Source organism: Microcebus murinus, chromosome 13 (assembly GCF_040939455.1).
Source record: "Microcebus murinus isolate Inina chromosome 13, M.murinus_Inina_mat1.0, whole genome shotgun sequence".
NCBI classification, from domain to species: domain Eukaryota; kingdom Metazoa; phylum Chordata; class Mammalia; order Primates; family Cheirogaleidae; genus Microcebus; species Microcebus murinus.
Window position 1 is genome coordinate 70294639 of NC_134116.1, and position 26727 is coordinate 70321365.

At 32.4% G+C, this 26727-nt stretch overlaps 1 protein-coding gene across 11 annotated transcripts in view; it reads right to left on the reverse strand.

Moving 5' to 3' along the window:
- NBEA (neurobeachin) overlaps positions 1–26727 on the reverse strand; it is a 582638-nt gene that overhangs the window by 298720 nt on the left and 257191 nt on the right. For all 11 annotated transcript variants that reach the window (XM_076009491.1, XM_076009489.1, XM_076009488.1 and 8 more), the window contains one exon: positions 9795–9859. In XM_076009491.1, coding sequence (XP_075865606.1) covers positions 9795–9859 — 65 coding nt within the window. The remainder of the gene's footprint in view (positions 1–9794; positions 9860–26727) is intronic.

Consider the following 26727-nt stretch of genomic DNA (forward strand, 5'->3'; position numbering starts at 1 on the left):
AAAATGTTCCTTTGTTCCTTTTTCCTGCCATCTGCAACATCCAGTGAACTATTTTCTATCCCACAATTTTGTCTTTTACAGAATGTCACATGAATGAAATCATAAAGTATGTCTTTGCTATTGGCTTCTTTCACTTCACATAAAGCTTTTAAGTTCCATATATGTTATTGTGTGTATCAGTAGTTCATACCTTTTTAAATGCTCAGTAGTATTACACTATGATGACACATCATAATTAGTTTAACCATTTACCTGTTCATTGATATTTGGGTTGTTTTCAGTCTTTGACTGTTATGAATAAAACTGCTAAGAACTTTCACATATAGGTGTTAATGATGTTTTCATTTCTCTTAAACAAATACTTAGGTTTGGAATTATTAGTTCTAAGGTAAATATATGTTTAACATTTTGAGAAACTGACGAAACTGTTTTCCAAGTGGATATACCATTTTGCACTCTCATCAGCAAGGTACAAGTGTTTCAGTGGGTCCACATCCTCATCAGTGCTTAATGTTGACAATGTATTTAATTATACCATTATAATAGGTGTGTAATGTTATCTAATTATGGTTTAAAGTTGAATTTTCCAAATGAATAATGATGTGGAACATTTTTTCACATGGCGATCAGCCATTTGGATGTCTTCTTTGGTCCAGTGTCTGTTCAAATTTTTTGTGTACTTAGGTAGTTTGTTTATTATTGAGTTGTAAGATCTGGATTCTCTCTTCTCTTCCATTGATCTATCTGTGAGTCTATCCGTTTGGGGATAACTAACACCTTACTGATACTGGGTCTTCAGTTCCATGTACACAGTATGCCTCTGCATTTCTTTATCTTTAATTTTTTATCTTCAATTATCTTTAAAACTATCTTTAATTTTTTATAGTTTTTAATGTACATGTCTTTGCATATGTTAAAAATATATCCCTAAGTATTTCATGTTTTAGATACTATAATAGTTTTATTTTAAATTTCAATTTCCAATATTTCATATATATTAAAAACATGTCATTATAATTGATTTTTAATATTGGTCTTCTGTCCAGTGACTTTGCTAAATTCACTTACTAGTTCTAGTACCTTTTTCGAGGCATCTTAGGATTTTCCCCTTGCCTAACTGAACTGGCTAAGACCTCCAGTCAAACGTCTCATAGAAGTGGTGAGTGAGAACATCCTTGCCTTGTTCTGATCCACAGGGAAAGCATTTTGTCTGTCACCATTAATTAAGATGTTAGCTATATGTTTATTGTAGATGCAACTTATCATATTGACGAAGTTCAATTTAATTTCTAGTTTACTGAGAGTTTTTATTATGAATAGGTGTTGAGTTTTTCAAATACTTTTCCTGAAGATGACCATATTTTTCTCTTTTGTAGTTTGCTGATATGGTATGTTACATTGATAAATAGTTGTGAATATTACATCAACTTTGCATTTTTGGGATAAACAGCTCTTGCTCATGATACAACCCTCTTCATATATTGTTGGATTTGATTTGCCAAATCTTGTTAAAGATTATTGCACTTATGATGGATGGTGATCTGTAATATAATTTCTTGTAATGCCTTTTTCTGGTGTTGGTATCAGGATTATGAGGTCTCATAAAATGAGTTATAAAGTATTACCCCCTCTTCTATTTCTAGAAGACTCTGAGAATAATTGGTATTATTTCTTCTTTAATGTTTGGTAGACATATTTAAATATTTTTGATGTCAATCCTGCTTTTAAGTAAGTTAAGTCCATTGTTTTTCTTGTATTGTGTTATGAATATAAAAATCTAGACTTTTGTATAATATTAATAGTTTTAAAGCCCTCTTTATGAGTAATTCTTTCAAAAAAGAAAAATGTATAAAAGTTATATAGTCTTTAATGATAAAGTGTTATAAAATTCAGTCAACATTAAGAATTAAGTAAATTACTATTTAGCATTTAAAAGTCAGGAGAACTTTGACTCTGTTTAAATAATATAAAGCTTAAAGACATATTATGATTTTTTACAAATAAAATTATATCCACATTTGTTTTAATAGATAATGAAGACCACAAAGGTATTTTCTATTGTTCTAAACCTTAATTTTTGCCAAAAAAAGCCAGGGCTGATTTTTTTTAATCCTACACTGTATGTCTATGTTTGTTTAGGTCCCAAAAGAAGCCTTCTGCAATCGTTATTGTCCACCGGAATGGATCCTTCTTGTAAAGAAATTGAAATTTTTGTATCATTTCCTTTGCATTTTGTCAGGTAGTGCCTGGGATATTTTTGAACTGTTTATAATTTTTCTGCATGTAAATCTTAACTTTTCAATTATAAGTTACTTGGAGATGAGGACCATGTGCAAAATATATTTACATCCCTGCTAAAACTAACTGTGTAATGAGTGTTTTATAAGTATTTATTCAGGCTTTGTTTTTCCATATATATTGTAATTAGTAGGTGTTAAGAAGAACTTCAGGAACATTTGTCCATGTATTATGTTATCTTTGTAATTAAAAAATGATAACTTTTTCTTAATCCTTGTCCAGCTAGGACTGGGACTTTTTACAACAGACATGTTATAAAAGAAGTATTGTGGTGTTTTAAATGTTGATCTGTACAACAGATCTGTACATCAGCAACTGAGAAATATAAATCGTCTATGTATTCTTATTTCATCAACATGTAAACTAATAATTCTGTAACTCAATGTTATAATTCCTCTGGTACTTGAGAAGAGTTCTAGACCCTTGCCTAGGCTAAAATCTATAACACAGATTTTTTTTGTTTTATCTGGCCTGCTCATTCCATCCCTTCACCTCTCACTTTTGGTATATCCTTGTATATACACACACACACAGCTGTCCTAGGCTATCAGCTAGTCTTCCTCACCTCCTTGGGACAGCTCCCAACAAATAGAACCTCATCACTCTAAAAAGTTCACCTATTTATCCAGTTACTGAAAAAATAGCATTTGAGAATCAGAGAGATACTTGGAGGTGACTAGCCTGGTATTGTAAGAGGTGGTTATTTGTGAACAATAGAGCTTCTTTTCTCCTTTGTATTTTTTAACTGCCTGAAGTTTTGAGAGTAAATATAGAGATGATACAGATATAGATATATAGATAGATAGATCCATCTATATAGATAGATCTACATATATGTCACTCTCTCTCTATAATATATATAGTCTATATATTTTTAATAGCTTAGTATATAGCATACTATTCAGCCATAAAAAAGAATGAAATAATGTCCTTTGCAGTAACTTGGATGAAACTGGAGGCTATTATCCTAAGTGAAATAACTCAGAAAATCACATACTGCATGTTATTGATATAAGTGAGAGCTAAACAGCAGGTACATATGGACACACACAGTGCAATAATAGACATTGGTGACTCCAAAAGGTAGCAGGGTTGGAGGGGGGTGGGGATGAAAAATTACCTATTGTACACTATTCAAGTGATGGGTACACTAAAAGCCTAGACGTCACCACTTTGCAATACATTCATATAACAAAACTGTACTTGTACCCCCTAAATCTACACAAATTAAAAAAGTTTTAAATAAATAAAATTATTCTCAGAAGGGAAAAAAATCTCAATATACATGCATATGCAGATATACTTTAAACATGGTTAAAATATAATTAAAATAAAATTTATAATCACTAAATTTTGAAATATATTTTCCTATTACTTGAAATGTGACCATTATTAATTTGGACTTGATTATTTTATTTTTAGATAAATAACATTTTATTTTTCATCAGTGTCTAAGGTTATGTGTATAAACCAGAAATACTGTTTAAGAGATATACACAAATAATGTTGTAAAAGCACACATTTTTTTACCTCATTCGTTTACAAAATTCAGTGTGTTTAATAACTTACTACATGTATAAAATGAATGAAAGAATAGTAAGAGAAAGGAACTATGGAGAAGGAATTTCTGTTTTTTAGGATCTTTCAGAGATGCCTGGTTCGAAATTAAACCCATTCTGGTCAACAGGAGTTTGAGACCAGCCTCAACATAGCAAGACCCCATCTCTACAAAAGATTTAAAAAATATCAGCCTGGTGTGATGGCACATGCCTGTAGTCCCAGCTCAGGAGGCAGAGGCAGGTGGCTCGTTTAAGCCAAGGAGTCTGAGGTTGCAGTGATATGTGATGATGCCACTACACTCTATCCTAGGCTACAAAGCGAGATCACGTCTCAAAAAAACAAAAAAAAAAACAAGAAAGAAAATGTTTCTTATCATACAGCTTTTGAAGTTAAACTGTTTTGTTTTGTTTTTAATATGATTTTTTTCCCAAATCAAAGACATAAGAGAAATACACTCAAACAAATGTAAATATTAAATAGCATTTGTTAAAGAATATATTCAAGTTGGAGCCATATAATCACTAAAGAATTATACTTGGATGCAATAAGCTTCTTATCTTAAAAACCCAAGAAATGCAAGCTATATATTTCCCCCATTCTAAAGAACAAAACAAAAATCAAACTCTTGTGAATCTTAGGTTAAATTCAGTGTTAAACATGAATACATTATGGTTTTTATGGTGAATTCTACATTCTTTTAAAATAATGATAAAGGTTTATTTTAGACAAATGATTAATTTATTTCAAAAGATCAAATTCCAGAATTTTAAAGTCTTTCTTCTTTGCCTTATTCTTCAATTCACATTTTAATAATTTAAATTCCAATATTATTGCCAAGATATTATAGGCAATTTTACATCTCATTAACCTTGCTTTGTTTTAATTATAAAGATCCTTTGTTAGATTCCTTTAAATGATCCAGTTTATAATTTCAGCCTGTCCTGGGGAGTACTTTAATTCAGCTGCACATTCATCAACTGTTTTTGTCCTGTTAATTGTAGACAACTGCACAATTGCTTTCTCCAGCTATGATTGATGAATTGTATTTACGAGTGTAGCTGTTAAGTAGGATAAACATTTATAACAATTTCCACTTAAAGATTTTTATCTTCATTCCCATAAGGACAAATTAAAGACTGATATTCTAACAACCAAGAGAAAGTGGTTTTTTTTCCAAATGTGTCGTTTTAAAGCAGTTGAAAAAGTTAAAAAAAAAAAAAAACCAGCACATCCATGCAAATGGGATAAAAGCTTGTGTAAAGTATCTAATTTGTGCTTAGCACGTAATAGGCATCAACAAATAGTAGCCAGATAAACGGTGTAATGTGCCTATACTGTAACTGCATCCCAACTATCGAAATGACATTTTTTTTGAACCAGAACTCACAGTTCTAATTTGTGAAAGAGAAAGATCTAGATTGAAAGAAATGACCCAAACTAAATATAGAGTAAGCAAAATTCCAATTATGTATTAGTAATGACAAAAACAAACACTTCCATTTTTAAGCACCTATATTACCACAGCTGTAACAAATGTTAAACATATTATTTTGAACCTTTAAAGACACTGGGCAAGAAAAGTACTACAATATTCTATAGCTGTTAAAAAATGTCAGATGAAGATTATGTTAACTTGTCTAGAGTTTAAGAGTTTTTCAATGGGAGAACTATTATTTGAACCCAATACAGATAATATATGTATGCCAAGAATTATATTAGGCACTGAGTAAACATCCATAAAAACATCCATAAGAACACCCTACCAATAAACAGGCACCAACACTATAGAATAATAAGCTTAAACCAGGGGGAAATGGGGGTGCTGGGAGAACACAGGCATCTAATTGGGATTAGGGGTGGGGAGGGGTTGGTACACAGGGAAGAGATTATTTTCATTAAACTAAGAGAATATTTTAAAGCAAATGCCTATCTTCTTTTGTACTGTGGATGCTGGGGAAAACGTGACACTAGCAAAGACAGCAACCTCAACTAGCTCCCCAAAACCATCTGGCAAGCCCCTGAGGTTTCCTTAGTCTTCTCTCTCCTCCGTTTTTCTACAATGGATATTTTTAGTATTCTCCACATTATTCTCCATCTTCTCAAATAGGACACACACGTCCTCAATTTCCATTCTCAGCAAATGACCCTACCTGCCACTTCGTAGATAAAATAGAAGACATCATATGAGAATTCTTCTGAATCCCGCCACCAATTTAGTTGCCTGCGTCTTTTCTCAGTGCTCTACCACAAATGCCAATCCTTCTACCTTAGTGCACCCTCTCTCAGAGACTTTACTCTGTCAATATTGCATTCTTTCCCTCCCATAACATTGCTTCTTCCCATCAGCATTTAAGAACACTCAAGTTCTTCTTTCTAAAAAATGCTTCCAGCCTCCCAAATTTGAACCCTATCCATCTCCAGCAACCTATCTTTTCCCTTCTTGGCCAAACTTCTTTAGAGAAGTTCTTGTCTTCTGTATTTCATCTCCCAATCACTCTTCAACTAAAAACACCTAGCTTCTGCCCCTGTACTCTAGGTAATCACCATTTTTTAAAAAGATACCTCCCTCAATTATTTGCTCTCATAGTACCCTCTACTTGCCTTTGGCATACTTATTATACCTGTAATTACTTAATCTAAGACTGTTGCCTCCACCAGACTGTAAACTCTAAGAGGCTAGGGGCCTGGATCTACATGCAGATCTTTAGCACACAGGTACTCACTACTGTAAGTTTGGATGACATCACCATGACCCTCTTTGTGACTGAACCCAGTGGTCCCTTTAATCCTAACTTAAGAATCCTCCTGTTGACCATTCATTCTTCCTCAAACATTCTACTCACAATTCTTTTCTTCATTCCTTCAATAAATATTTGTAATTGATAGCCACATGCTAGGTACTATTCCAGAATACAGGGATATAGCAACATATAAGACAATGAATAAGATACAAGATATTAAGGAAAGTATATTTTAGTGGAGGAGAAAGATGTAAACAAGCAAACAAAGTAGATCATTTGAGATGATGTTACTAAATGGTAAAACAGGGTCATGTTATGGGTGTGATAACTCAGTAAGATGGTCAGGGAAGCTGCTGTGAGAGGTGACATGTGAGCTGATTACTGAAAGATGAGAAATGACCAGTCATGTGAAGGTATAGAGGAAAGGGACTCCCAGTAGAAACAGCAGTGAAAGCTTAGCCCCACCTTCTCCAATCTACAGACTCTCTCTGACCATCACATCTGTATCCTTTTCTATGATTTACCACATACAAGCTGGAGAGTCCTAGATCTCCATAGTGACTCCTAGATCTAAATCTCCATTCCAGCTCTCTCTTCGTGGAGCTCAAAACTCAAATGCCTAAGTGCCTATTCAACATCTTCACTTGGATATTTCACAGATACTACAAATTCAGTGTAACCTAAAGTGAAAAACTCTCTTGCTTAACCTATGCTCCTCCTTCTGTATTGTCCTAGCTAAGTGAACTGTACTTATACTATACACCATCTAGTTAGTAAAGTTGGAAATCACATTATCTTTGATTCCTTCTTCCCCAATTCCATTCAATCTATCAGCAGTCCTACTGATTAATTTCCAAAAGACACTTCAAATCTGTTCACTTCTTCCATCCTCACAGCCACTATTAGTTCATGACACCATTTTCTTAAACAGGATTACTGAAACCTCAGTATCCCTGTTGAAGTCTTGAGCCCCTAAAAGCAGGCTATGCCTAAATCTTTTCAGTTACTGGCCAGCACCCTTAGCATAGCTTGCAAACCTTTTCATGGCATGACTTTTGCTGATGACCCTTGCCTCTCCGTGGCTGGCACACAATATGCACTTAAAATAGCTGCTGACTAAAAACACCTCCCCTGCAACATGTCTTCATGTTTTTTGCTTCTAGGCCTCTGCACCATACAATTCCCTCTGCCCAGAATATTATTCCTCTATTATTTTTCACCTGGCTATCTCCTGATCATCTCTAAAATGGCATTCCTTTTGAGTAAGTACACTTTTTGAAAACACTGATAACTTCACCACCTGGTGGGATGCATCCCTTCAGACTAGGTAAGTTACCCTGCTAAAAGATTGCATCAATACCTATATCACCTTTTTCATAGCACTCTTATATTAGTACATGTGCTTGTCTAATGTGTTTATTACCTAAAATATTCAGAACCATGTGTATTTCATTCACTTCTCCATTCCAGGCTCTTATAATAGCATTTGTTATGTAGTGAGTGCTGAATAGACATTTTCTGAACTCGTGCATACATTATTTGCTCTTGTATATTTATAGCTATTCATGTCTGAATTCTTATTTCTAAATCATTTTCATCTGGAGGAACAATTGCTATGAAGAGTGGAAACACAAATTTAGGATGGCAAAAATAACACTATGGAGAGAATTTTAGAGATTTTCATAGATTAAAATTTTTAAAAATTATAACTACTTTCTGTATTTCTAACTCCTTTCCTAATATGAAACAAATACTAAACTCTATCACTGAACAATAAAACCATATCAGAGGGCTTAAAACCTCTGACATTAGTAACTTTCCATACCCCCTTTTCTAATCTAATAATTATAAATGTTAACTTAAGTTCTGGAGGTTCGATTCTGTAACTCTTTGGAGAGTTACTGATGGCAAGATATATACATTTTTTTACTTCAGTAAAAAAAAAGTAACTTTTTACAGTTGAAATAAACAAAACTAGCACATATGTGAATTCAGTTATTTCTGAAAGTGACATGACAATGATAAGACTTAGTAAATATTTTTTCTATTTTTTTATCACTTGAAAATGGATAATAATTATTACCAATTCTTATCACAATGAAATTTGTAAGAAACAGTAAGTACTGTTATGAAAAATACTATTTGTGTTATAAAGGAAAACCAATATTTTCCTGTATCTTTTGTATTGCCGTGAATACAAAGCTTATTTTAAATTTTTGACCTGTATTATTATGACTAAAAATGATTAGGTCACAGAATATCAAAATGAGAAATATATATTAAGAATTATTATAAAAACAAAGACTATTTTTCAGAATACAATAATAGAAAAGAAATGAGTAACATTTTAAGTTAATTTTTAAAAAATTGAGTTTCTATCCACATATAAACTAATTTTTAAGGAATATTCTACCTCCTCCTTGGAAAAGGTAAATTTTATATACTGTAAGCATTATTTCCTTATGAATCTAATTAAAGCTGGGTTCAAATTTGAAATAAATAAGTTATGTCAAATATTCAGTAATTATTTTCCAAAGAATACACTATATCATGCAAGAAATTCAAGTTGTAAAGGAAGCTATACATATCAAATGGTGATTGTTACATGTGTCTCCATGTGTCCACTACCAATAAAGCACTACAAAAACCATAGTTAACAACTATTTATCACAAAGTGATAAATGTAATAATGGGTTCAAACATAATTTCACTTATTGTTTTAACAATGGTATATATAAATTCCTAAGACTGTCATGCTTCCTATATTTAACATCCTTCACATTTTCAGTTGGATCTGAATGCATTACATGTTCTGATAAAACTGTTTCACATGAACTGATAAGAGGCTGAGGGAGTAAACACTGAGCATCGCTCTGAAAACAGATGGAGCAGCAGATGGGATTGCAGATTGGGTTCACTTGATCTGTGTAAAACAACTTTACTACCCAGTAAGATGTGGCTCAAATCTCACAAAAACCTTATAAAGTTTGTCCCTTTGTTTCATACATGTCCTTTTATCCAAAAATAAATATGTTTAACATTTTAAACTTAGTTAATTTAAAGTTTCAATACCTCTGTGATAAATTATTTAACTAAAAGATATTTCTTCTTTGGAACAGATGGCAGGAAAGAACAGTTGCCCAGTGGAATAAAATGTACACTGACTAGTTGTCCAAAAATTGTAAAATTAATTACCTTCCTTCATTGATGAGTTCAATAAATGCAAGTCCTGCATTCTTCTGAATAGAATTTTGCCATTCCTAAAAAGAGAAACCAAACCAAATGTAAGAAAAATGAACATACAATGAAAGCACATCTGATTTAAGGATCATGTTGATGTTGTTGGTAACTTCTACATTATATTATTTCTAAATGTCTTTCAAAAATTTTATAACAAATGTTATTTTGTAAAAAGTCAAAATTTAAAAAAGTATCTCTGTATCATTTACTTTAGAAGGTGCTTTTGAATTACCAGAAAATTTCAGGCCTGACACAGACTGAGATGGAAAGTGAGAATGCAGATATAGAGGGCGTGTAGCACAAAGCTTCCTTCCAAAAGAGATCAAATGACCAAGAGACCAAATGTGACTATACAAGGACTAGAAATATTTGAAATAGAAAACTTTAGATCCTAATATAGAGATTTTCCATTGATATTATAAAATAAAAATTAGAAATATGAACTATGTATTCAGATTGATTTGGAAGTGAAATGTTCTAGTTATATGTACATCCCAAAATATGGAAATCTACATAGAAAAAAACTTACAAATAAAATTTTTTGAAATTTAAAAAACAATACTTAATGGTAAACTTATAGCTAAATATGTACTACTTAAATAACTATGGAACTTCTCTTTGCTAATTTAGAGTATATTTATGAATCTGGAAGTCCTAGAGGTTAGGGTCATCATTATGAATATAAGTTACTGTCACATTGTGTTTTTTTTTTTTTTTTTTTTTTTGAGACAGAGTCTCACTTTGTTGCCCAGGCTAGAGTGAGTGCCGTGGCATCAGCCTGGCTCACAGCAACCTCAATCTCCTGGGCTCAGCGATCCTACTGCCTCAGCCTCCCGAGTAGCTGGGACTACAGGCATGCGCCACCATGCCCGGCTAATGTTTTGTATATATATTTTTAGTTGGTCAATTAATTTCTTTCTATTTTTGGTAGAGACGGGGTCTCGCTCAGGCTGGTTTCGAACTCCTGACCTTGAGCGATCCGCCCGCCTCGGCCTCCCAAAGTGCTAGGATTACAGGCGTGAGCCACCGCGCCCGGCCACATTGTGTTTTTAATTAGAGCATCATATTGCTTATTTTATACTTTTCCTATGGAATATTTAGAATATGATTTAATATTTTTGTTTTTGGTTTATTCTAATTATTTCCACTTTTAAAAAAAATATAGCTCAGAAATAGCAAATTTTTAGATTGAAAATTATATCCCTTCTAATAGCTCTATAAATAAATACTCCCTTAAGTCTCCTAATACAATTTAATAAAAAAAATTCTTATTGGTCACTCATGCCACTCATCTGCAGATTCCGTCCTCCATGGTTTTCCTAATAAATAATATGCTTACTCCACAGAGGTGCTCAGCTGCCCTTTCCACAAATTCAGCTTCACATAAAACAGTCTCCCTGCAAACCCTTCTCTACTCCTAATCACATTCCCTTTTAAGGCTCTGCACACATGCTGGGAATACATGTGGTCCCCCAAAGTAGGTACTTGAGGGCATACATCTTCTTTGCCCTAAGTAAATGTGTGAAGAATTATAGGAGAACAAATCCTGAATCTCACAAGGAGAGAGAATCAACAACTTGGAAAAAGAGACAGGGTAGCCAGGGGATGGTGCAAAGACATTGGGTTCTAGCTACCATAACCTTTAACTAAAATTTACCCAAATGACAAGATTGCTATTCTATTTTATAGACTTTATTTAAACTTTCAAATCATTTCTGTCAAAAAGAATTACAGGGAACCCCTTTTCCTACCTTTTAACAAAATATCTTACTGTGATCATCTTAAATATTCCCATTATGTAGCCTATATTTATTGCAAAGCAAGATCCCACAAAATGCGCAAACTTCTCAGGAATACTTGATGTTTACTATGATATTAACTTAAGGAGAAAATTGATTCTTATGTAAGAAGAATCATGCCACTTTAAAAATAGATTCTTACAAATAACTTCTTAAACATGATTTTCCATAATACTGTTTGTATACTAAGGCTCTCCAATCAGCATAAACTAGTAATATGAATAGGATTTTCAATAGGATATTTCAGAGTACATATCCAAGTAGTACATGTGCATTCACAAATAGATCTTGTTAAAAAAATCAAAGAATAAAATGCTTAAAAAATTCTGTTTAGATCAAACTAAAATTATCTGTAATCTGCATCCAGCCCATGAGATGCTAATTTACAACATTTGATAGACGAACAGTAGAAGCCTGAGTTAAGCTAAGGGCATTAGAATTTAAAAGATAAGAAAGCTACAACTTAATTCAAAAAATTTGTGTTTTAGAAGAATAATTTGTCATTTTTGAGCAAGATGAAAAAGTAGGAGATTGTTTTATATGCCTTTCTAGAAGAGAGACAATAGTACCCTAAATTAGCACATTTCTTAAAAAATAAGAAATATTACAAAGAAAAGATGTCAAGAATGGATGAGAATCTGGACATAAGGGCTGAAGTAGAGAAGTGGTATCAAAAAAGTTATTACATTTTCAATATGGATGACTGGGAGAATGGTAATATGATTATGAAAATGCTGTAGAAGGGCACACATTTGGGGAAAATCACAAACAATGTTGTCTTCAGTTTGCATTTATTGGATTTAGAGTGACAATGATAATTAAAAAGGAATACGGAATTTGCAATGATTTACACAGAAAAATTAAGGCACAGCATAAGGCAAAAAGTCTCCTAAAAAGAATAAACAAAAAGAGGATAGAAGACTGAATATTGGGAAGTATTCAAATTTTTAAGATTAGAAAAAGAAGTATTTGAAAGGGACAGAAAAAGATCTTCCAAAACTTCAGAACTGAAGCAGAGTATCGTAGCATTATTTGAAAGAAAACAATTCACCAATATATACTGGTTTAGTAAAACAGAAAGACAGAAGACCCTTTAGTCACAAATTTTATTTTCAAAGTCATTACCTATAGTCCTGTTGACAACCTGACATGAAAGACAGACCAAACCAACAGTAAAAAGGGTAACGGAGGCAGGGGTTGGGGAGGGATATGAAACCTAGAAAATGAGAGATAGGTAAGCATAGAAAAAAAATATAGTAATATAATTGAGACATATGAAGATATTGCAGACAATAACAAAAGATGAAAATATCTCCCAGGAAATAGAACACTAAGATAATGAGATACAACAAAAAAAGACAGAGATGGAAAACAACAAGAAAGTTAGGATTTTCCTTTGAAAGGCCAGTATCCATTGTGTAGGAATTTTAGAAAGAGTGAATAAGGAACATGGAAGACAAGAAATTATCAAAGATATTTAATATTATTCCAGGAATTAAGTATATGACATAAAATCTCCAGCAAAGCATATCACCAAAAAATTTTAGAACACCAGGGTAAAGGAAAAGGCTCACAGGAAAAAAACAAATAAAAGTTTACACAAAGAAACTTAAAACTGAAAAAATGTAAAACTGAAATACAGAAGAAAACAATGCCTTGAAAATTATGAGGATTATAATACTCAGAACACACCATGCAGGCAAACTATCAATAAAATTTGAATACAGAACAATCTTATTTTCAGACATGTATAAAAGTTTATTTTTCATCCATTCTTGTTCAAGCACCTACTGATGGTGTCCTCTGCCAAAATTAGGGAACACATTAAACAGAAGAGACACGATTATGTTGTGACAGTGCCCAAATCTCAGGGGTTTAAAAAATAAAGGTTTATTTCTTGCTCAAGTCCTGTGTCCGTTGCCTGTGTTCTGCTCTACATCATCACCAGTCTCACCCTGGGAGCTAAACTGGCAATGTAGCCCTCGTCTGGAACGCTGCTGGCAGCCAGGGGAGAAAGAGAATAGGTTTAAGCAGGTCCTGGCTCTTGCAGTTTTTGCCCAAAAGTAACACACGTCACTTTTGCTCACATTCACTGGCCAGAGAAAGTCACATAACCAAGCCCAAGCTCACTGGAGCAGGGAGTGCAAACCCACCAAGTGCTCAAAAGGAGAGAAAAGAATCAAATACATGTGACCAACCCTGAACACTGCTACAATCAAAAAAGAGATACACCTGTATCTAAAGAACAATGGCTTTGACATAGGAGGGAAGTAATGGGAATTCTCCAACCAATGGAGAATGGAAGCACCAAGGCAAAAGTTAAGCAGAGGCTGAGAGAATACCTGATGTACACAAGATTTACAGCTGGATTTTAGTTCTGTTGGAAAGTTTGGGGAAATTTTAGTGATAGGCGTATCAAAAACTTAGCCAACAAATGAAGAGCAAAAAAGTAATTCACTCCAAAAAACAGGTTGTTTCAGAAAGAAAATGGTAGATAGTTCAGTTACAAACGATATTTACAAGGAATATTAATATACTCCTAAATTGTGATATAACTATAGTGGGAAAATGCCTAGAAAAGTGGAGACTTTTCTATCATATCCAGAGGAAAGGGAAACTGAAAAGGAAAAGTAGAGACTTTCCTCCTATATTCAATCAGGAAGAAAGGATTTTTTTTTTAAGGTAGAAAAGATATTTTCCATTTTCCCATGTGCCCTGGCAATAAATCTAACTCTTCTATTCATCTTGTTCTCTATTTTTCCTGTTCTTCTGTTCTTAGGCATAGGTAGACATCAAATATTTATCTGACACAGTATGTTAAAATAACATAAGCTGAAATAATTTTTTTTTTCAATTTAATACTAGCTAGCTTAATGGTATTTTCCAGGCCAGGTGTGGTGGTGCACACCTGTGGTACTTCCAGCTACTTAGGAGGTTGAGGCAAGAAGATCACTTAAGCCCAGGAGTTCAAGGTTGCAGCGAGCAACAATGATGATGCCATACATATGTACACATATGTACACACACACTCAGGCTGGGGTGCAGCCCTGTCTCAAAAAAAAAAGTATTTTCCATATGTCTCTATAACCGCAGTTTACTCTTTATATGTTTCATGTGCACATTACATGATTAGATTTTAAGTACTGTATTTTTGAAGGAAGAGCCATGTTTCATTCATCTGTAATGACAGTAGGGCCAGAAGACATAGATGATGCAATTTTCACAGGGACTACACTACACATTAACACAACAAGAATTCAATTCTAGAAGTAGAGTAATATTGGGTGGAAAGCATATGAAAAATCCTTATGTATGAAATTTTTAAGATGTTATATACGTTAGTGCCTTTTTTCTAGATTCTATTAGTGATTTATTTGTCAAATATGAATATTTTCTTTTCTGCCACACATGCTACTGGGTATGCATTGACATGATAAGGCTGGGTGAATGAGGACAGTTTTGCAGGCCTTCAGCTAAGTAAGGGCCAAAGTGGATTCCACCTAATATTAAGAGAGTATAATTCAGTTTTTGAAGGTTTTCGAAATTCCTCATCAACTATAATTCCCCACTTACATATTTTCAATTTATCAAGACAATGTCTATTAATGATATTAACAAATATTAACTACTATTAATAACGTGTAGGGTCACAAAAATGTTACCAATTGATTTCTTTGAAGAAAGGGGGTTTAAAGTTTCTGTTTTTCAAATTGGGGTGTGAGATATTAAGTCTCAGGCAGGGAACATACTAGGATTCAGGATATACATTACATGTTCACTCCTCTGAAGTCTGAAAGTAAAACAACAACACCAAAAAATACAACAAAAACAACAAACCTGAGTAATTTAACTCAAAAAATTTTAAGTAAGATAAGAATAACATAGCAAAATGTGAATTTATGGCCTAAGAGAACAGAGAATGTATGATTATACCATGTGGCTTGCCTTATAGTGTGCGTTACCCTTGCAACTTGTCCCTACTGAGATGGGGTGGGTTGCTTCAGTGGAAGAGTTGGTAAAGTAAGGACTTAAGCTATACAAATAGCACTAAAACTAAACATTATAAACAAGTTGTTGTCAGCTATTTTCTGGGATTTAGGATAAGACATGTGGGCTCTCATTGTTTTGGACAATGAAGAAGGCACAAGTTTATTTCTTTGATGTACTTTTAAAAAATACTACATGAGGGAGAGAAAAGGAACAATAAAATATCCTTCACAAGATAAAGTATAGTTTCTCTCTTGGGAAACATAAAGATTGAATGAGGTTTTAAAAACTTGTTTAATGATTTCTCAATGACAGTTGTAAAGCAGAACAGATAATCAGTTTTTTCAGCATCTTTAGTTGAAAAGTCCAATCCATTTATCTCTTAGGTAAAAACAGTACATAGTATTCGGTAGTAAACAACAATGCATAAGTGTAAAGAAAAAATGGAACGAGAAGGAAAAAGGATCCTGGAAGAAATGTGTAATATATGGCACTTTTTCCTTTGGTTATCCCAAGCTATAGATGAGTTTTTAGACCTTACTTGTATGGAAAAGGGCAACACTATGTAACAAGAGTTTATGCTGGAAAGCTAATGAATCTCAAAGAATGTTAAAGAAATAATAATTAACACATCTGAAAATAGAAAATGGCATAAATCCTAGATCTTTATTTTCTCACTTTATTTAATATTATTTTTATTATAGAACATTGCCTCTGAAATAGAATTATTTATATTTTGCAGTGATTTATTTACTCATATGTATTCCCAAAACTTCTTCATAGAGGGAAGTGTCCTTCCCCAGATCTGCAGTTGACAAGGAAAAAAACAGAAGAATCTTATTTAATTATGTGTACCTACTAAGTAGCAAGTATCTGGCATACTGTACATACTCAATGTTGTTTTGTTATTGAACTGTATTTAATCCTCCCAATCTATGGTGTCACTTAAATCTGTCGTTCACAATTCTGCCTGAACAAAAAATCAACAGGAGAATTGTTAAAATACCAATCATATCAGAATAATCTCTAAGGATAGGGCCCAGGTATCAGGATTATTTTAAAGCTCCTAAGTGATTTTAATGTGAAATCAGTGTTAAGAACCACTGACTTAGGTCACTTTTCTCTCTCAACAAGACTAATCACAAAGAAACCGCAAAGTACCTCACTTGCCAGCATGGGGTAACTTAATTGTTAAGAAGTGATGTGTACATTTTCCCTCAAATTGTTCAACTATTTAAACTTCCCACTCATTTGCAAAATAGTACACTACTGCATCTTAATTACATCATAATTAATGGCGTATCCACAACCCTAAATTAAGGCCATTCCTAAGGTCCCTTTTAGCATTTCATTCCCATAAATGGTATTTTTGTAAGACTAAAAGTGTTCATTATAATATGTAAAAAATTGTGTGACACATTTGGTTAGGCAATGATTATATTCTTTTATAATGATGCACATTTGTTTTGTAATATCAAAAAGTATTTCTTAAATGCACATTATTATGTAACTGATTCCAGGCATTTCAAAAGAATAATTAGATAAAATATTAAAAGGGGAGATATGCAAAACTTTGTGACAAGAAAAGTACATAGCACAGAGAAGGAAAAGATATTAGTTTGCTGTGGTTGCTGAGGTATAAACTACCTTGAGAATCAAAAAATGGGATACAGGTGGACATGGAAGAAAACTTGAACCCCTTCCTGTCCTAGCTCTCCAGTGATCCTCCTCGACATACAGACTTAGAGAAAATGCTTAAAACAAGGAATAAGGATACATAAGAACACATGCAAGGCTCTAAGAATAATTTACTGTCATTTCAACAAGGACAAGCTCTTGGCAATGATAGGCAAAAAGTATATTTTAAAGTCTTATATTACAAGTTATTCCAGATAGCTCCTTGCCATTTGAGAAAACACACATATATACACATATACTCACTCTGCTACTGAAAAAAATGAACAACCATATGAAAAGGTGTAAATTAACTGTAGGCATCAGATTTTTATCTTCGTGGGGAAACATTTTTAACTTCGGGTCTGAATGCCTGCAGAGAGCTGCCAAGTCTTTAGACAGTTTTGTCACAATTTTTTTTTTTAACTCTTCTACATGGATGCATAAAATTTTGTCAAGATGAAGGACTTTTTCAGGGAACTGGATCTCGTGTTAAAGACCCTTTGAAACTAAACACTTTGAAGACAAATAAGTTCCAGAAGGATGACGATGAAATCCCTATGTGCTCTTCATAAGCACTTTATGGTAGTTAGATGACTTAGTAGAAGAAATCACAGACCCAGAACATAATTTTTTCCTCCCCATCAGTTTCTCCTTATCTATGTCAGCTCAAAGTACATTTCTCATTCTCTCTTCTTTGCGTGCAATTAAATAAACCGACATAATGTCCTTAGAGATTCAATCTATCTTAAAATTTTCTAAAATATGAAAAATACTGCAAGGGAAAAATGGGAGGGTAAATTGAAATCTTAAGTCTTCTAGAACAAGAGAACTGATTTTATATTTCCTATATTCTTAATGTCTGCTTGTCATTAACTGTCACTAAAAAAGTTCCTTAACATTTTCATTGTAAGTGGCATGCTTATAAATTCTATGTGATAAGTTGGAGACATTAATAAGTACAATGACTAAACTGAAAATAATACTATGTAGAATGAAAAAAACAGGAATGAGTAATTTTTACAACGTATGTAAAACATAAACTAGTGAAATATATATGAAAAGTATTTAGAGTACCTCTTTCATTTCCATTCCTTATTTTTATGAATATCTTATTAAAAGTATCATAGGAAAATTTAATATAAGAAATTAATAATCCATGATCAGTTAAAAGAAAAGTTTACTGCTATATAGGTAAACCACAGAAAAACCATTAGGCAATAAGAAAATATATCTAGTTGATTACTAAAAGAAAAGTTAATTTATCTTATAAACATAAGGAGGATTCTCAGAATTTTAGATCACTAAATTATATTAATAAATTTAACATTTTTATTATCTAAAATGAACATACATATGTAGTTGTGTTTGTGTTTATAACAAAAAGGTCTAGATTGTTTTATAACAGATTATTTTTTAAGAGAACACATTCTATAACTGAATATATATAACATACATATATATGGTAGGTTTGAGCTGTTAAAAAGTTAGTGTTTGTCACATTCAAATGAATAGTTTAAGATTTAGAAGTTACATTAAATATTTCATATTTATTCATGGATAATAATGTAGCAATTGGTATGTAAGCCAGTTTTTTTAACTTAAGCGCAAGAATCTTTCACATACAAGCAGCTAATCTTGGTTTGAAGACCTATTACATCCTGGGCTTCTAGAATAGCTTGTTCCACTTTTGGATTATATTAACATTAAAAATAGAAAAGCACAGATATTCATATATAAAGCATAGAGCTGTGCTGATCAATATGGCATCTACTAGCCACATATGGCCACAAGCACTTTAAATCTGGTTAGTGTGAACTGACTTGTATTCTAATTATAAAATATATACCTAATTTTGCAAACTTAGTACAAAAAGAAGTAATGCATACATAACATCTTGCTGATTTTTTTATATTATTTTTTATAATGGTACTGGGGAAACCAGATAATCTGAATGCAAAAGAATGGAGTTGAATCTCTACCTCCTATCATGTAAAAAAATTAACTCAAAGTGGATCAAAGACCCAAATTTAAGAACGAAAACTATAAAACTATTAGAAGATAATACAGGAGCAAATCTGCATGAGCTTTGTTTGGACTATGGTTTCATACATCTAATATCAAATGTATGGCAAAAAGAATAAAAAATAAATAGCGCATTATTAAAATCAAAAACTTTTATATATCTAAACACTATCAAGAGAATGAAAAGACAATTCACATAATGAGAAAAAATATTTGCATGTTATATATTTATTAAGGGTTTAACATCCAGAATATATAAAGAACATCTACAACTCATCCACAACACAAAAAAACCAACCAAATTAAAGAGTGGGCACAGGAATTGAAGAGGTACTGCTCAAAGAAGACATATAAATATGGCCAATGTGTGCATACAAAGATGCTCAGGGAAATGCAAATCATAATCACAATGACATACCACTTCACTTTCAATAGGATGGCTATAATTAAAAAACCAAAACAAATCAAAACAAAAAACCCCCACAAAATATAACAGGTGTTGGAGAGGATGTAGAAAAATCAGAACTGTTATGCATTCCTCATGGGAGTACAAAATGGTTTTTAAAGCCACTGTGAAAAGCAGTTTGGTGGTTCCTCAAAAAGTTAAACATAGAATTACCACAAGACCCAGCAATTCCACTTTTAAGTATATGCCCAGAAGAACTGAAAACAGGGACTCAAACAGATACATATATCGCAATGTTGACTGAGCATTATTCATTGTATTATTCAAAAGGTAGAAAAAAACCTAAGTGTTCATCAAAAGGTAAATAGATAAACAAAATGTGGTAATGTACATACAATGAAATATGATTCCAGTATAAAAAGGAATGAAGTTTATGTTATAACATGGATGAACCTTGAAGACATCACATTAAGAGAAATGAGCCAGGCACAAAGAGACAAATAATGTATGATTCTTACATGAACTATCTAGAATATGTAAATTCATAGAGAAAAAGTAGATTAGAGGTAAAAGGGGCCGGGAAGAGAGAAACTTGGAATTATTGTTTAATGAACACAGAATCTGTGTTCGGGGTATTGAAAATTTTTGGAAATAACAGTAGACTCTTGAACAACATGGGTCTGAACTGCACGAGTCCACTTATAAAAGGATTTTCTCCTGCTTCTGCCACCCTTAAGGGACAGCAAGACCAATCCCTTCTTTCTCTTCCTCCTCAGAAAGTAAAGATGATGAGGAAGAAGACCTTTATGATCATCTGCTTCCACTTAATGAATAGTAAGTATATTTTTTCTTCTCTATGATTTTCTTAATAATATTTTCTTTTCTCTAGCATACTTTATTGTAAGAATATAGTATACACTACATATAATATACAAAATATGCATTAATCAACTGTTTATGTTATCAGTAAGGCTTTGGATCAACAGTAGGCTATTACTAGTTAAGTTTTCAAGGAGTTAAAAGTTATACACAGATTTTCAACTGTGTGTGGGGGTCGTGCCCTAACCTTCATATTGTTCAATCTTCATATTGTTCAAGGGTCAACTACAGTGCTGATGGGTTACATAACATTGTGAATTTAATTAATGCCACTTATGTGTACACTTAAAAGGGTGAAAATGGCATATTTTATGTTATATATATGTTACCACAATAAAAATAAACAAATAAAATCAGATGATACATTCCTATTTATTCATAAATTAACACAATAATTCATTAATAAATACCTATCCTATGTGCTGCACACCTATGTTAGGTGTGGATGAAATAGTGATGAGCAAAATGGCATCTCTGGCAATAGAAAAATAAAATAAACTTCAATGTAGTACAAATTTGTAGCTCAACTGAACTTACTGACATCCATAAAGTGACCCTGGAAGACTTTAAAGCTTTGTGTCATCCTTGAGTAGTCTTTTCTGTTGGATTGTCTTAAATGAACAATCTAAAATTTAAAATGCTCTTCATAAATGTTAATTAAATATATTGCTGAGAATATACAATATTCATTTTCTCTGTTGGTTGAAATGAATGCTTCAAAAAGAGGAAATATTGGACAAGAGGACTATTGTAAAGGAAACTACAATGTGATAGATAAAAAAAATCATGCCTTTATGATTTTTTATGCCTTTACAAGAGCATCCAATTGAGGCATAACATTGCCTGACTTCAAATTATACTACAAGGCTACAGTAACCCAAACAGCATAGTTATGTTTAACTATGTTATGTATGTATATGTTATGTTAGTTATGTATGTATAAACACACATACACATAGATCAATGGATAACACAGAAATAAAGCCACATACTTCCAGCCAACTGATATTTGACAAAGTTGACAAGAATATACACTGCGGAAAGGCTACTCTTTTCAATAAATGGTGCTGGGAATACTGGATAGCCATATGCAGAAGAATGAAACTGGATCCCTACCTCTCACCATATACAAAAATTAACTCAAGATAGATTAAAGATATAAATGTGAGACCTGAAAGAATAAAAATCCTAGAAGAAAGCCTAGGAAGAAATCTTCTGGACGTGTGCCTAGGCAAAGAATTTATGACTAAGACCCCAAAAGCAAATGCTATAAAAACAAAAATAAACAAATGGAACTTAATTAAACTAAAAAGCTTCTGTGCGGCTTCTGCACAGCTTTATAGCTTAATTAAATCCCATCTGTCTATTTTTGTTTTTATAGCATTTGCTTTTGAGGTCTCTTGTATTAACCTGGATGGAACTAGGGACCATTCTTCTAAGTGAAGTATCATGAGAATGGAAAAATAAACACCACATGTACTCACCATTAAATTGGTACTAACTGATCAACACCTATGTGGATATGTGGAAATAACATTCATTGGAAATCAATCAGATGGGATAGGGGAGAAGGGGATGGGTACATTCATCCTAATGGGTACAATGTACACTATCTGGATTATGGGCACATTTAGAACTTTGACTCAAATGGTACAAAAGCAATTTATATAACCAAAACATTTGTACTCTTATAATATTCTGAAATAAAAATTCAAAAAATAAATAATCAAAAGAGTAAATAGACAACCTACAGAATGGGAGAAAATATTTACAAACTATGTGTCTGACAAAGGACCAATAGCCAGAATCTATAAGGGACTCAAACAATTCTACAAGAAAAAAAAACAAATGACCCCCTTATAAGTGGGCAAATGACATGAACAGGCATATTTTCAAAAGAAGGTATACAAATGGCCAAAAAACATATGAAAAAATGCTCAACATCTCTAATCATCAGGAAAATGCAAATTAAAACCACCAGGAGATATCATCTTACTCCAATTAGAATGGCTATTACTAAAAAGTAAAAAGACAATAGATGCTGTCTTGGATGCAGTGAAAGGGAGAACTCATATGCTGTTGGTGGGAATATAAATTAGTATACCTCTGTGGAGATCAATATGGAGATTTCTCAAAGAACTTAAAGTAGATCTACCATTTGACTCTGTAATCCCACTACTGGGTATCTACCCAGAGGAAAATAAATTATTATATTAAAAATACATCTATGCTTATATGTTTTTCACAGCACGATTCATAATTGCAAAGATACGGAATCAACCTATAAGACTGATGAGTAGATTAAGAAAATATGCAGCAACTTGAACTGGAGGCCATCATCCTAAGTGCAGTAACTCAGGAACAGAAAAATAAATGCCACATGTTCTCACACATAAGTGGGAGCTAAACTATGTACTACACAAGGGTACACAGAGTGGTATAATGGACACTGGAGATTCAAAGGGAGGAGGGTGAGGGGAATAAGGGATGAAAAATCACCTATGGGGTACAGTGTACACTACTTGGGTAGTGGGTATACCAAAAGGCCAGGCTCTACCACTATACAACATATATACATGTAATAGAATTCAACTTGTACACCCTAAATCTATTAAAATAAAAAAAATCAAAAAATACCATCCAATTAAAACATGTAAACAGGTACCTATATTTACTGTCCAGATCTATGCACACAAATGACTAAGGGAATGATGGAAAAATTAGAATCATATAATCATAAATCAGAGAAGCTTCATGAAAAAGAGGTTGAAATAATTGAAAAGATAAGAGGAAACAGTAACTGTGTTGGTTGGATTAATACCTGGAATAAAATGGCATTGAACTATATACACATGTAAATGAACATACATGAAAGATAGGGAAAGCTGAATAATGTCTGTCATCTAGTTAACAGTATTATACTAATATGAATTTCCTGGTTTTGACACTCTAGTACACTTTTATATAAGATGTCACTATTGGAAGAAGCTGAGGGAAGGGTGTATGGGACGCTAATAGTTTTGCAACTTCTGTGAGTCTATAATTATATAAAAACAAAGTAAACGCACAGAAAAAATAACCATTAGGAAATGTGCAGTATAAGAAAACTATTTCTTACCTAATCGCTAATAACAATAAAGTATGTTGAAATATACATATGAGAAAATGAAGAAAATATATTAAGAAAGAAAAGAATGTGAAATAGAGGTAGGAATGTGAAATACATACCTACTGTTTTCACTGTTTTTCAGAGTTGTAATGTGCCTGAAGAACTTATATTACATAAATTTAAGAAAATAAAGACTGAAGAAAACAAACTAACCAAACAACTTGGAAGAAGGGAAAGGAGTAAATTTTGTGGCAAACTCTGGAAAGACATTTTAGGTCAGAGAGGTGGGCTTATGGTCAATGTCCCAGGAAATTTGTACTGCAGAATATTCTATTAATACATTTCTTCTCCTCTGTCACAGACATTATAGCACTCAAAAGGATAACCCTACAGCTGGCCAAGGCTCACTGAAATTTTTTGTCTCAATTTTATTAGAATTATAAGAAGTCAGACATGAAAGAAAATTACTGCCATTTTTCTTTTTTATTTTATAATTTCTAACAGATAAGCTCTGAACTTTTATCATTTTCTATGTCCATTTATAATTTGGGCTGGATATATGCTAAGTGTTATAACATGTGTAGCACATGCATTACAGTTAGCTTAGAAAAAGTAGCACATGCATTACAGTTAGCTTAGAAAAAAATATTTTATAATATAAAAGTGACTGACTAAAAATTTATTGTACTTCCTAACTTCTCTAGAAGTTGAAAGAAACCAATAATAAAAGACTTCATGGAAACAATCAAAAGTAATTTGAATTATATGCTCTTTAAATCTTTGATTAGATTTTTCATACAAAAATGCTATAAATAATTGAATAGATAAACAGAGATTGAGTCTGTCCTCGTGCTGCAAATTGTTCTGTAGTCATTTTCCACAAGATACATTAATTGGAAGTTTTCTGATTATTTCCTATTGAAATACTTTTTCTTTTTCCTTCAAAATGTCTTCATTTTTAGTATGTAATTTTCCACATTTTCCCATAGTTTAAAATATTTGTTATAATCCAAGTTGACTATAATCTATATGTCTCATCATTTTCAATCTCCTGTTTAATTTTTATCAAGACTTTAGGACTATTACAAACTTTTGTGGCAAGAAAGATAATATAACATAGCCATTCCAAAGAAAACTTAAATGCCTACTTTGCCCCCTTTAACTTAGAGATGACATTATACCACAGGTTAAGAATTGGGGCCAGCCACTGTCCAGAGAAAATTTAAATGCCTACTTTGCCCCCTTTAACTTAGAGATGACATTATACCACAGGTTAAGAGTTGGGGCCAGCCAATGTCCAGAGAAAAAGGCAAGGATTTCTTAGATACTTAAGAATAAAGAGTGGCTTTTGTTCTTCTAAAAACATAGGCACAATCAGTAAAGGCAATGACTATGGACTATAAAATACTGTTTAAAAGTTAGAAATTTCTTACCAGTCTTAATTCTATGTTTAACATATTCAATATTTTATATTAAAATACTCTTGAGGAAAGTATTGCATTATACATTGCCTAGAAATGGGTAATACTCTAGAATAAGCACATAAATATATTAACTGGCTACTTAATTTCTGATGTACTATAAATGAGGCTGATCTCTGGCATGAGCATGTAACTGGTTCACTCCTCTCCAGATCTTTGCTCAGACTGTTTCTTCAGCCTGAATTTCCTCTGATTATGATGAATTGAAAGCCTGCTACCTTCGGAGTCCATCTTTAGTCCATGTCAATAAAGCCTTCTATGAAAATCTTATTGCTAATGCATAGAATCAAATTTCTGAACTACTATGGTTCAGAAATTTGAAAAAAAAAAGGACACAGAAAACTATTTCTTTCATGATACTTAAATAAAAATAAAGTATGTTGAAATATACATGAACAAAATGAAGAAAATATACAAAAAAGTAAAACTTTATATTCAACTTAAAATATCATGTCCTAGTTTTTTATTTTTATTCATTGATTTGTATTCAGCTGCATAATTTGCAAGTTTCACAGATAACACTAGATTCCTTGAGAAATGAAAGAATGTTTCAATAAGTCTTTAGTAACTACCACAATGTCAAAAACTGTAGTCACTAAATATTAGTAAGTAATCACTGAATTAAATGTGACATAATTTCATTGTCATAATTAAGATTTCATTATATTTCCAAAGACAATGGAAAAAAAATCTAGTCAATTCCTAGTTTTCTTGTATTCGTAATCTCCTTACACATCAAAAGTCCTTTCAATACTGAGTACTCATGAATGAATATATTTTAATAAGTCTATATATACTCTTATTTATATCTTTGTACCTCAATCTTAGGTTTAGAAGAAGAAAAGTAAATCTTTTTCTCCTTTGTACCATCTGACTAAACTAGATCAAATTGGAGAAACAAATAAAAAATTTAAATGTTCAAAGGCCAAATAATTTGAACAAGGAAGACTGTTCTTCAGTTCTGGTTCTTTTTTAAGTGTTGTCTTTAGAAGTCCTGGGTTATGCCTTGATCATATCAGTAAAGTCACTATAATCTGTTTTCTTTAAGTATATGAAGTGTTTAGAAAAGAATAAAGTCAGACAAAACCACAAAATAATTCATGTTAGTAAATTCATATACAGATACTAAACTGAGAGACTGGCAAGCCTATTACTTTATATTACTTATACATTTTTAGGTTTCAATGAGAATAAAAATGATTTATTAAGCATGCATTTGCTTACCAGTGCTTCAAGTCAGAAAGCACTTAAATACCGAGAGACATTATTTTTTACATAAAGTTTCTCAATTTATAAAACATTTTCTATTGACAGATAAGGCACAGAAAACTCCAAGTGACATCTGCTAAGCTTTACTTATAAAAACTTAAAGAAATCCTATGGGATAACATCACTCAATTTTTCCTGCAGTACTTCTCTTGGAGACTTCCTAAAAATATCTGGAAATAATTAGACACTATTATAGTACCTAAGAAAGTTTACTTGAAAACGAAATCTGCTATTCATCAAAGAACAGAATACACTTAGA